This window comes from Oncorhynchus kisutch, linkage group LG17 (assembly GCF_002021735.2).
Source record: "Oncorhynchus kisutch isolate 150728-3 linkage group LG17, Okis_V2, whole genome shotgun sequence".
Classification (NCBI taxonomy): Eukaryota; Metazoa; Chordata; class Actinopteri; order Salmoniformes; family Salmonidae; genus Oncorhynchus; species Oncorhynchus kisutch.
In genome coordinates, this window is record NC_034190.2 from 50,913,749 (window position 1) to 50,927,599 (window position 13,851).

The window sequence follows — 13,851 nt, forward strand, 5'->3', positions numbered from 1 at the left end:
TTTACTCTCACGGGTGGCCCAAAATAGCTATGTAAAGCCACGCCTTCAATCTTCTGATAGTCTGCCACCTCTATAATATATATTTAAAAAGGCTCTAAATTGAACCCCTCTCATCACAAAAAGGTTCCGGTTTGATCCTTTACATAGGGGTTCCTCGAGGAACCTTTTTCCACTGGAAAGGTTCACAGAGAGGCAATTTCTAGAACCCCGAAAGGTTCTTCCAGGCTCCTTTACTTCTAAGAGTGTATACTCAACATAAAACAACACAACTTACACACAGTTACACTGTGATAGATCTCTAGTTTCAAAAAGCACCATAGACGTATGTCCTCCAACATCTTATTAATGCACAGCTTAAGTGGACACAGTCAAATGATATCTACATTGAAAAGTTATTGATGTTTTTTGGCAAGCAATTTTGAATGTCATCATAGGCTAATGCTGTCAATAATATCTCCATTCTTCCAAAAATGAACTCCAGCTGTTTGTTACACTTGCTAAGGTGGCACATTTCGGATTGATGTTTGTCCCCCCTATATACAGATTGAAACAATTCCGAAATTTAAGTGACCATCTATCGTATTTGGGAACAATGCTTTCTTTGTTAATTATTTTTCACACAAGAAAATACTAAATAATATGATGGGTTTAAAAGGCAACTGGAAAGAGCAGGAGAAGTTTTTCAAAAACCCAGAGAGGCTTGTAAGGCACCTCCCTCTTTTGAATATTTATAGAATAAAAAGTATCCTGATTTTTAAGACTAATAAACAAATAATTGGAGATTTGCACAAAGAACAAGGTAAACTTCATGATTTGGGGTGGGGGGGTGGGGGAGAGAGAAAAAAGACATTCAAGTAAAACGCATAATCAAAATAAGTGACTGATAGGCAGGAAATGATTCAATATTTTTTCATTTTGTATTTGAAGGAGTTGTTGAAGGAGTTGATATGGTATTTGAGGTGGTCAAGGAGACTGTTAAAAAAACTGACCTCTGTAGGTGATGGAGAATTGACCTAATCTTGTATGGGAATAAAGGGGTGTGGAAATCTGTGGCAGTTCTTGTAGAGTAATGATAAACCTGTGTTTTGAATTTGAATAGCATTTGAAAATAAACAGGGAGTAGATTCATTTTGAATTGGATGACAAACAACAGACTTGAAGTTGGTTGATTTCATAAATATTGAGGATTTGAAGACAATTTAAGAGCGGAGAGGAATTTATTTTATACCCTACTCATAGATTATGCTACAATTGCTGAAGGGAAGTGCATGATTGTAAAACATTTGCTGAGGTTTATGTAGAGCTGCTATTGTGGGAGCATCTTTATGAAATGGTCATAGTTAATAAAACATTCATGTTGCTGACAGATACTGGGGCTATCTTCCCAGACCTTTCTTGAGACTATGGCTGTGATTCATTTGACTCCCAATGGAATCAAAATTTAATTACCACTACGTTTTATTCTTTCCCCACTTAGTGCTGCATGCACAGTTGTGGCATGGCTGAGGATGTTACATAATAGAGAAATGTTCGTGGAAATGTTCAATTATAGACATTTGTACTGTTATGTAACTGTAGCAATGCCATTTAAAGCAACAAAAAAAAAAGCACAAATATTGATACAGTATTTATCAAGTTTCAGTTTACAGCAATTTGTTTATTGCTTTTCTCTTTTGCACAGGCACATTAAGTAATGTAATGTGTAATCACACTTTAAGAATGTACCTTGTTTTTCGTATCGTCCTTGAGGAACAATACATATCTCTGTCACATGTGTGATGCTCTATTGTGCAAGCTCTTTCCCTAACCCCTGCTCTCATGGCCCTGCCCCCTGTCTCCCTGCAGCTGGCCGCCCTGCAGCAGAGTGCCCTGAGGAAGGTGAAGAGGACCCTGCCCAGCCCCCCTCCAGAGGAAAGCCACCTCCCCATCATCACACCGGCCCTCCCCCAAATGTACATGCCGTCCGTGCCCTCCCTGAGGGCCGGAACCAGGCCAGGTCTGGCAGCCAAAGCCAGCCTGCTGAAGGACCTCACCCACGAGCTGAAGGCTGTGGAGCAGGAGTCCACCAAGCTCCGCAAGCAGCAGCAGGAGCTGGAGGAGGAGGAGAAGGAGATTGATGCCAAGCTGCGCTACCTAGAGCTGGGCATCCATCAGCGCAAGGAGACCCTGGTGAAGGAGAGGGAGAGGAGGGATATGGCCTATCTGCGCTGCATGGGCGACCCGCGAGACTACATGTCAGACAGCGAGCTGAATAACCTGCGGCTGGCGGCCGCTGTAGCTTCCTACGAGAGCAACGGGGTACTGACCAGACCCAGCACAGCACCAATGAGCCAGTTCACCAGCGACTTCAACACAGCCGCCCAGTTTCCTCCCACCTCCTCCTTCGTCTCCTACCAGTCCTACCACACCCTGAGCCAGCCAGCTCCAGCTCCAGCTCCCCAGCCCGGCACCCCTTACCAGACTGCAGCCTTCAACCAGCCCCCCTACCCTTCAGTGTCCCAGGCAGCGGCTCTCCCCCAGCCCACCCCCCTGCAAACCCAACATCCTCCCCCATCCTACCAGACCCATTCCTTCTCCTCCCACACATTCCCACAGAGCCATCCCCCCTACCCGACAGAGCAAGGTGTGCACCCACTGCCTCAGCAACAGCAACAGCCTAGCCACCAGGGATTCCAGCATGCCCAGCCTGGCCAACCTCCCTACCCCACCCACACCTCTCCATACCCCAGTCAGGTGTCCTACCCAGCTGGCCCTGGGCAGATCACTCCCTACCAGCCCCAGGTAGACATCCTCACTGTCCACCAGAGACCGAGACAGACCTCGCTGGCTGACCTGGAGCATAAGATGCCCACCAATTATGAGGTTGTAAGCAACCCCACTGTAGGGGTGACCACCACGGCCCAAGACACCATCTACTCCTCCTCCAGTGGGGCACCCCCATACGGACAGTATACTGGTGGTACCACCATGGTCAACACTTATGGGCCATACTCTACGGCAGTCTCCAGTACATATGGCCAGTACACCATGACAGTATCCAACGCATACGGGCAGCAGTACACTTCCACCCCGGCCAGTACGTATGGCCAGTATACCACCACCACAGCTAACACCTATGGCTACACCACCACTACAGCCAGCTCCTACGGCCAATACACTGCGACAGTGGCCAACAGCTATGGCCATGGCACTCCATCTGACCGTCTGCACTCAGTTGACAGCCCCTCTACCTACGCACAGGACGGTCTCTATGGTCCCGCAAGCCTGGAGCAGAATGTCCCAAGGAACTATGTCATGTGCGATGACATCAGCGAGCTGACCAAGGAGGGCCTGGGCGGCACAGTGGACATGCACCGGAGCGACGGCCACGGTGGACGCTACGCAGGGGAGAGCGGTCCGGCGAGAGGAGGAAGCTCCTACGGCAGGCCGGAGGACGAGCTGACCAGGGAGGAAGACCTGTATGAGCACCACAGCAGGGGTAAGAGCAGTTACCACCCACGAGGGTCAGACACATACGGCCGAGTAGTGGGCAGCAGCAGCACTAGCATGGGTGGGGGGTCCTCCTATTACTATGACGACTACACCAAACACGGTGCACAGCGCCCCAGTGTCCAGAAGCACGCCTCCAAGAGCCTGGCTCCTGCCGTCATGTCCTCCAAGCGCAGCAAGCACCGCAAGCAAGGCGAGGAGCAGAAGATCTCCAAGTTCTCCCCCATCGAGGAAGCACGCGACGTGGAGGCAGACCTGGCCTCCTACGCCGCGAGAACGTCGGGCGGTGCCAGCTTCAGCGTGGTGTCGCGGGCCAGGAAGCTGCAGGACGACATGGCCCACGGCCTGAGGAAGAGTGCCTACGAGCAGAAGAGATACTCCTATCCGGAGGAGCGCATGTACTACACCTCGGGCCGTTCGCGCTCCACGGGCTACGGCATGGACAAGATCTCGTCCCGGGACTACGCCGGCTACCGCAGCCGCTCCTACGAGAGAGATGGGGACAAGGAGCGCTCATCGTACAGGGCGAGCTATAGCCGGGGCAGACCCCCCATGCGCTCTCAGTATTCTTCGGAGGAGAGCCCTCTCAGCCCCATGGGTGTTCATGTGAGGGCCTCCTCCCTGGGCCCAGAGCTGTACGACAGCCGTAGTAGTCAGTATTATGGCCAGTACGACTACAGCCACTCCATGCCTGACGTGCAGGATCACATGAGAGACTTGCCCCGGACACACGTCTACAAGCCCGACAATTCTTACATTATAGACGATATGCATTGCGCTGTTTCGGACAGTGAAGGTAAATGAGTGCTGAATGCCAGTCTCTGCCCACGAATAAACATCCCCCACCCAACCAAAGATAAGGCTAGATGAGAGAAAGAGAGAGAGTCGTTGCATGCTGTGCTGGTTTTGTGTCTCAAGGCGTATTCTGGCTGCTCACGTCCCGTGACTGACTGCTGTCTGTGCTGTCTGCATGAGCAGCCACGTCCAATTTCTTCACTTAGTTCGTCAACTTTCTTTTCACTTGCATGTTATTCCGAGAGATGCACAACTTTTTTTCACACAAAACCGTCGTCTTGTCAAAGTTGTTTCATTTACTTGTTGTGATGAACTTATTTTGTGTTTTACATTTGTTTTCTTGTTTTATGTGTATCTTGTTTTTGCATTATGCATGGGTGTAAATCTTGACTTCTCTTTAGTTTTTTTGTTTTCCTTTCTCTTTCTATTCTCGCCTTCCTGTTCTTCTTTTGCATGGCCTCAGTCTGCATGCCTCTGTCGCCGTCAGACTTGGAGATTGACTGTGATCTACTCTTGGTTTCCAAAGCCTACCATCTTGGCCAGGAAGAGACGGACTGGTTTGAGAAGCCCAGGGACCTGCGCTCTAGCTCCCGCCACTATGGCAGTGGTGGCCACTCCTCGTCCGGCCGTAGCCGCCACGTCAAGCACACCTACCACGACTATGACGAGCCCCCAGAGGAGGACCTGTGGCCCCAGGACGAGTACGGCCACAGCCGCCAATCTTCCACCTCGCGAGACCATCGCCACCACGGCAGCACCAGCTCTGGGAGACACTCCGCCTCGTCCCGCCACTCGGACGAACCGCGCACCTCGCGCTCCTCCAAGGGCCACCCCAAAGACCCGTCCATGCGCCAGGACTCCCGCCAGATGTCCTCGTCAGGGAAGAGGGGTGACCCGCGCTCCCAGGGGGGGTATCACTCATCGGACTACTCCAGGGACCCGTCGGGCCACCACCACAGCCAGGGCCGCTCCTCCAAGTCCTCATCCTCGCACGATGGGCGGACTTCCTCCAGGAAGCAGCAAGACCTCCAGGGTCACCCTCCTTCCTCCTCCAGGGGCCAGGGCAGCTCTGGCCGTGTGCCAGGATCCGCCGGTGGGCCCCCGGGCTCTAGGGGACAGGGTCCTACCTACCAGCAGGACGGGCTGCAGCAAGGCCAACGCACTCAGCTGCAGCAGCAGCCCCAGACCTTGGCGGCACGACAGACAGGCACCACCCCTGCAGGCACCACTCCTGGGGGCCAGCAGCCTCTGGGCCTGGCCCAAGCCCAGCAGGGTCTACAGGCCAAGCCTGGTCAGCTTGGTCCTGGTCAAGCCGGTCGCCAGCCACAGGCAGGAGGCCCACTGGGGCAACTGCCACTAACTGCGGTGAGTACAGGATTGTGACATAGTGCATTGCAAGTGTGGTTACAAACAATCAGTGACTCTGGATTGAAAGTGTCATGATTATTCAAATCTACCATCTACATGAGAATCACTGTAGAGTATTATTTCACGCGTTGAGGCGGCTTTAGAGGTCTCTGGTGGCATCTCTCCCTCTCATCTCTTTCTTGCCTCTTTTTCGTCTGTCTCCCTCCTCCTTTTCCTCTCTCTTCCACCTCCCCTCTCTCTCATTCTCTCTCCATCTCCCTCTCTACCGCCTCTCTCTCTGATAAGGCCTAGCACATCATTGTGAGAAGAGGTTTTATTTAAATGTGTGTGAAATCCTGTTGGCAGACCTTATCTGGTCTTGTGATTAGCACTGTGGCTGTAGATAGTGGCAGTGTAACAGCCTCTGTCTAGTCCACAGATGGAGGAGAGAGATTCATCCCCCAAAATGTCTTCCACTGCAAATCATTCCCCTTCCTCCCGTTACCGTTTGTTTTCTTATGTCTCTGAATACATCAACATGTTTTTAATATACAGAACTATACAACATGCAAAAGATTGTTGGCTATGTGTTGTGTTTTGCATCTAACCCTGTACTCTAGGCCATAGAGAACCTAAATTATAGGAATTATAGGATCTCTGTGCTATAGCCTATACTGATAACGTCAAATGAAATATTCCATATTGTGTATGATCATCATTCTTATGTGCAGACTGAGATATGGTTCTGAAAGATGGTTCTATGCTCCAAATAGAAATACAGTTGTTAGAGAATCATATACATCCAATCACATTCATCCCGTACCACATTCAATTGAACTGTCATGGCGCCTGATCTCTCTGAAAGGCCCGATGAGTGATTAAACATCATTTATTCAAAATGCTAATTGACTGTTGAAATGAATGGAATGTATCCGTTTGCCGGGTAAAGTGAATGCAAAACCTATCCTGTGTTGTTATTTGGCAAATGTCCACAATGCTAAGCGAATTATGTTAGATTTGTTCCATTAACCCCTTACAGAGATCATATTCCCAGTTTGTAAATCTAGATGCACGCTTAGATGCACGGCTGGTTGGTTTGCAGGGAGGAAGCATGAAACTGGTTTCAGCCCAATGATCTCTGGCATTGATAATACTCATTCTGCATCATTCTGTCTTTCAAAGGAAGTTTTGGCATGGTATTTTACAGTAGGTGGTTAACATGATATGAATCACATTTTTCAGTGCATCAGAACAAAATGAGCCATGTACAGTCAGTTTGCCACGTTTAACCGTGTTCCTCGTCTCTTTGTCTCTGTCTCACTCTTCCAGCAAGCACCTGTCGCAAACACACCCCCTGTGACTGCCATAGGGGCCAAAGCTGTCATAGGAGGGGCAGCCCAACCTGCAAAAACACCTCAACCCCCACTCACAGGAATAGGTAAACACCCCTGAATGCACTCAAACTGATCCTGCTCTACCCACTGAACATTTCACTGAGAGTGATTAGTACACTTGTTCTCTCCTACACTCTAAAACATTCTGGATTGTTGGGATGACCCAACTGCTGGGTTGAAGGCATTGGGTCACTGAGTTGGCCCAGCCGCACGCCTAATAGACCACGATTCATGAAAATAAGGGATTACTTTTCAAAAAAGACCCAGCTGCTGCGTCAACCCAGCATGAAAGTGAATAAAAACCCAACTGATGGTTGAATTAACCAATGTTCGGGTATAACCCAACTGGCTGGGTCAAAGTAACCTGTGTTCTTTCCATTATTCACCCAGCACTGGGATCCCAAATAACCCAAATTGGATTGTTTTTAACCAAGCATTTTTTTTGGAGTGTAGGCATACATTAGTCAATCTCCCACAGACAAAACAGACAGACAGACCAACAGGAAGACAGACAGATGTACGCACGCACGCACACACATGCATGCACGCACGCACGTACCCACACACACACACACACACACACACACACACACACACACACACACACACACACACACACACACACACACACACACACACACACACACACACACACACACACACACACACACACACACACACACACACACACACACACACACACAGAGAGAGAAAGAGAGTGTTACGTAATCAGGTATCACGGGTGTCCTGTTTAATCCCAGGCATTAATTCTGAGAAGGCTTTGGAAAGTTGATGGATATCCCTAACTTTGGAAACACAGAGGGAAAGTTCATTTCAACGTCAAGTTTCATTTGTCACATTCCCAAGTATAGAGAAATGCTTAACTTGCAAGCCCTCCCCAACAGTGCAGTGTTCAATATCAAAATTGTGTAACACATTTTTTTTCTCACAACAAATATATGAAATACGAGAGGAAGCTATTTCCAGGGTCAGTGTCAGTACCAAATGTACAATCGTGGCCAAAAGTTTTGAGAATGACACAAATATAAATTTTCACAAAGTCTGCTGCCTCAGTTTGTATGATGGCAATTTGCATATACTCCAGAATGTTATGAAGAGTGATCAGATGAATTGCAATTAATTGCAAAGTCCTTCTTTGCCATGCAAATGAATTAAATCCCCCCAAAACATTTCCACTGCATTTCAACCCTGCCACAAAAGGACCAGCTGACCTCATGTCAGTGATTCTCTCATTAACACAGGTGTGAGTGTTGACGAGGACAAGGCTGGAGATCACTCTGTCATGCTGATTGACTGGAAGCTTCAAAAGGAGGGTGGTGCTTGGAATCATTGTTCTTCCTCTGTCAACCATGGTCACGTGCAAGGAAACACGTGCCATCATCATTGCTTTGCACAAAAAGGGCTTCACAGTAATGTAATGTTGCTGCCAGTAAGATTGCACCTGAATCAACCATTTATCAGATCATCAAGAACTTCAAGGAGAGCGGTTCAACTGTTGTGAAGAAGGCTTCAGGGCGCCCAAGAAAGTCCAGCAAGCGCCAGGACCGTCTCCTAAAGTTGATTCAGCTGCGGGATCGGGGCACCACCAGTATAGAGCTTGCTCAGGAATGGCAGCAGACAGGTGTGAGTGCATCTGCACGCAAGACTTTTGGAGGATGGCCTGGTGTCAAGAAGGGCAGCAAATAATTCACTTCTCTCCAGGGAAAACATCAGGGAGAGACTGATATTCTGCAAATGGTACAGGGATTGGACTGCTGAGGACTGGGGAAAAGTCATTTTCTCTGATGAATCCCCTTTCTGATTGTTTGGGGCATCCGGATAAAAAGCTTGTCCGGAGAAGACAAGGTGAGCGCGCTACCTGTGTCATGCCAACAGTAAAGCATCCTGAGACCATTCATGTGTGGGGTTGCTTTTCAGCCAAGGGAGTGGGCTCACTCACAAATATGCCTAAGAACACAGCCATGAATAAAGAATGGTTCCAACACATCCTACGGGAGCAACTTCTCCCAACCATCCAGGAACAATTTGGTGACGAACAATGCCTTTTCGAGCATGATGGAGCACCTTGTCATAAGGCAAAAGTGATAACTAAGTTGCTCGGGGAACAGGACATCGATATTTTGGGTCCATGGCCAGGAAACTCCCCAGACCTTAATCCCATTGAGAACTTGTGGTCAATCCTCAAGAAGCGGGTGGACAAACAAAACCCCACAAATTCTGACAAACTCCAAGCATTGATTATGCAAGAAGGGGCTGCCGTCAGTCAGGATGTGGCCCAGAAGTTAATTGACAGCATGCCAGGGCGGATTGCAGAGGTCTTGAAAAAGAAGGGTCAACACTACAATTATTGACTCTTTGCATCAACTGCATGTAATTATCAATAAAAACCTTTGACACTAATGAAATGCTTATAATTATATATCTAAAATATCTAAAGACACTGAAGCAGCAAACTTTGTGGAAATTAATATCTGTGTCATTCTCAAAACTTTTGGCCACGACTGTACAATGTGCAGGGATACTGGAGCATTAGAGGTAGATATGAACATGTCAGCAGGGATTAAGAGAAAGCGACTGGTAGCAGGCTGAATAATAATCATAATAATAATACTAAACAGTATGGCAGCAGCATAAGTGGTGGATGGGTGTGTGTGTGAGTGTCTGTACTGTGTGAATACTGCCTTCAGAAACAATTCACTCCCTTTGAATTGTTCCAAATGTTGTTGTGTTACTAGGTGGGGTTTAAATGGATTTAATTGTCTTTTTTTGTCAATGAAGTGGAAGAAAAATTCTAACATTTGTAAAAACCATTAGAAAACTTAAATACTAATATATCTTGATGACATAAGTATTCTGCCCCCTGAATTAATAAATGTTCGAATCACCTTTGGCAGCAATTACAGTAATTTAGTCTTTTTGAGTAAGTATCTAAGACAAATTTACACGTGGGCGGTTTTATTTGGCACCCCAAATTTATCTGCGCAATAATTTTGGACATAAAAGACTGTAAAAACAACAGGAAATCAGCTCCAAGTGATTTCAATTCAAGAAATCTGTTCCCGGGTATCCCCTCTCATGTATAATATAGAGAGAGAAACAGCCGAAGTGGGAAGTTTACATACACTTAGGTTGGAGTCAATAAAATAACACTTCACACATTTCTTGTTGACAAACTATAGTTTTGGCAAGTCGGCTGGGACATCCTCTTTGTGCATGACACAAGTAATTTCCAACAGTTGTTTACAGACAGATTATTTCACTTATAGTTCACTGTATCACAATTCTAGTGGGTCAGAAGTTTCCTTACACTAAATTGACTGTGCCTATAAACAGCTTGGAAAATTCCAGAAAATGATGTCATGGCTTTAGAAGCTTCTGATAGGCTAATTGACATAATTTGAGTCAATTGGAGGTGTACCGGTGGATGCATTTCAAGGTCTACCTTCAAACTCAGTGCCTCTTTGCTTGACATCATGGAAAAATCTAAAGATATCAGCCAAGACCTCATAAAAAAATTGTAGACCTCCACAAGTCTGGTTCATCCTTGGGAGCAATTTCCAAACGCCTGAAAGTACCACGTTCATCTGTACAAACAATAGTACGCAAGTATAAACACCATGGGACCACGCAGCCGTCATACCGCTCAGGAAGGAGACACGTTCGTTCTGTCTCCTAGAGATGAACATACTTTGGTGCGAAAAGTGCAAATCAATCCCAGAACAACAGCAAAGGACCCTGTGAAGATGCTGGAGGAAACAGGTACAAAAGTATCTATATCCACAGTAAAATGAGTCCTATATCGACATAACCTGTAAGGCCGCTCAACAAGGAAGAAGCCACTGTTCCAAAACCGCCATAAAAATGCCAGACTACGGTTTGCAACTATACATGGGGACAAAGACCATACTTTCTGGATGAATGTCCTCTGGTCTGATGAAACAAAAATAGAACTGTTTGGCCATAATCACCATCGTTATGTTTGGAGGAAAAAGGGGGAGGCTTGCAAGCCAAAGAACACCATCCCACTAGCATCTTGTTGTGGGGGTGCTTCGTTGCAGGAGGGACTGGTGGACTTCACAAAATAGATGGCATCATGAGGAGGGAAAATTATTTGGATATATTGAAGCAGCATATCAAGACATCAGTCAGGAAGTTAAAGCTTGGTCGCAAATGGGTCTTCCAAATGAACAATGACCCCAAGCATACTTCCAAAGTGGCAAAATGACTTAAGGACAACAAAGTCAAGGTATTAGAGTAGCCATCACAAAGCCCTGACCTCCATTCTAGAGAAAATTTGTGGGCAGAACTGAAAAAGCGTGTGCGAGCAAGGAGGCCTACAAACCTGACTCAGTTACACCAGCTCTGTCAGGAGGATGGGCTAAAATTCACCCAACTTATTGTGGGAAGCTTGTGGAATGCTACCTGAAACATTTGACCCAAGTTAAACAATTTAAAGGCAATGCTACCAAATACTAATTGAGTGTATGTAAACTTCTGACCCACTGGGAATGTGATGAAATAAATAAAAGCTGAATAAATCATTCTCTCTATTATTCTGACATTTCACATTCTTAAAATAACGTGGTGATCATAACTGACCTAAGACAGGGAATTGTTACGAGGATGAAATGTCAGGAATTGTGAAAAATTGAGTTTAAATGTATTTGGCTAAGGTGTATGTAAACTTCCAACTTCAACTGTACATGTAATCATACACAAATGTAAGCAAGGTTTTAAATGATTATCTTTAAGGCAAATATTATATCTATTCTGGCTTCTTGCGGTTAATTTGCCATTTTCAATGACTTTTTTTTGTTTAAAAAATTGTTTAATAATAATTCTCCCCAATTTTAATCTTGTCGCATCGCTGCAACTCCCCAACGGGCTCAGCAGGCAAAGGTCAAGTCATGCATCCTCCGAAGCATGACCCGCCAAACCGCGCTTCTTAACACCTGCCCGCTTAACCCGGAAGCCAGCCACCAATGTGTTGGAGGAAACACCGTTCACCTGACGACCGTGGTCAGCCTGTAGGCGCCCGGCCCGCCACAAGGAGTCACTAGGGCACGATGAGCCAAGTAAAGCCCCCTCAGCCAAAACCTCACCTAACCCACACGACGCTAGGCCAACTGTGCGCCGCCCTATGGGACTCCCGATCACGTCCGGTTGTGATACAGCCCAGGATCGAGCCCGGGTCTGTAGAAACGCCTCTAGCATTGCGATGCAGGGCCTTAGACCGCTGCTCCACTCGGGAGGCCCCATTTTCAAGTCTTGCTATAGATTGTCAAGCCGATTTAAGTCAAAACTGCAACGAGGCCACTCAGAATCATTCAATGTTGTCTTGGTAAGCAACTCCAATGTATATTGTGTTTTAGGTTATTATCCTGCTGAAAGATGAATTTGTCTCCCAGTGTCTGTTGGAAAGCAGACTGAACCAGGTTTGCCTGTGCTTAGCTCTTTTCTGTTTCTTTTTATCCTAAAAAAAACTCCTTCAAGACTTTTGGAAAAGCATTCCAGGTGAAGCTGGTTGAGAGAATGCCAAGAGTGTGCAAAGCTGTCATCAAGGCAAAGGGTGGCTTCTTTGAACAATCTGTTTAACACTTTTTTTGTTGTTACTTTTTTGGGTTACTACATGATTCCATGTGTGTTATTTGATGTCTTCACTATTATTCTACAATGTAGAAAATAGCAAAAATAAAGAAAAACCCTTGAATGAGTAGGGTGACTGGTACTGTGCATTGTAAACAGGGCTGAAAAGGGACTGGTGGCAGGAATATTTAAATACTTGTGGTAATATACTAATGGTAATATATACATGTAAAAGGAAGTAATAGTGACCAGTAGTAGGATAAATAGATAGATATTAATGGTAATAGAAGAGTAGCGGTGGTAATAAATTAAATCAATAATCATTTTAGCAGCAGCTTAGGTGTGAGTGAGAGCAGTAGTTGTTAGCTATTTATTAACAGTCTTGTGGCCAGGGGATAGAAACTGTTTAGGAGTCTGTTTATCTGAGCCTTGATTCACCGGTACCGCCTGCTGGATGGGAGAATGGAGAACAGTCCATGTATCGGGTGGCTGAAGTCTTTGACATTTGTTTGGGCCTTTTTTCAGAAATGCTGGCATGTACGTCCTGGATGGCTGGGAACTCACCCCCAGTGGGCCGCCCGCACCACCGTCTGTAGGGCCTTCAGGTTGAGAGTGGTGCAGTTGCCATACCATACTGTGATACAACCAGTCATGCTCTCGGTGGTGCAGTTGTAAAAGTTCATAAGGATCTTTAGGGGCCATGCTAAATCGTTTCAGCCATTTTCGTGTCACGGTTCAATTGTGTCTGTGTTGACATGCTCTAGTCCAGTGGTTCCCAAACTTTTTATAGTCCCGTACCCCTTCAAACATTCAACCTCCAGCTGCGTGCCCCCTTTAGCACCAGGGTCAGCGCACTCTCAAATGCTGTGTTTTGCCATCATTGTAAGCTTGCCACACACACACTATACGATACATTTATTAAACACAAGAATGAGTGTGGGTTTTTGTCACAACCCGGCTCGTGGGAAGTGACAAAGAGCTCTTATAGGACCAGGAAACAAATTATAATATAATAATAATCAATCATTTTGCTCTTTATTGAACCATCTTACATTTTAAACCATATTTGTGAATCGAAAATTGTGAATAACCCACCACAGGTTGATGAGAAGGATGTGCTTGAAAGGATGCACATAACTCTGTAATGTTGGGTTGTATTGGAGAGAGTCTCCGTCTTAAATCATTTTCCACACGCAGTCTGTGCCTGTATTTAGTCGTT

General features: G+C 46.4%; 1 protein-coding gene across 1 annotated transcript in view; it reads left to right on the top strand.

Annotated features, from left to right (window-relative positions):
• Positions 1 to 13,851, top strand: part of LOC109906979 (protein bassoon) — a 233,228-nt gene that overhangs the window by 207,025 nt on the left and 12,352 nt on the right. The window contains exons 6-8 of the mRNA XM_031794016.1: positions 1,846 to 3,478; positions 4,811 to 5,649; positions 6,961 to 7,069. Of these exons, the coding sequence (XP_031649876.1) occupies positions 1,846 to 3,478; positions 4,811 to 5,649; positions 6,961 to 7,069 (2,581 nt within the window). The remainder of the gene's footprint in view (positions 1 to 1,845; positions 3,479 to 4,810; positions 5,650 to 6,960; positions 7,070 to 13,851) is intronic.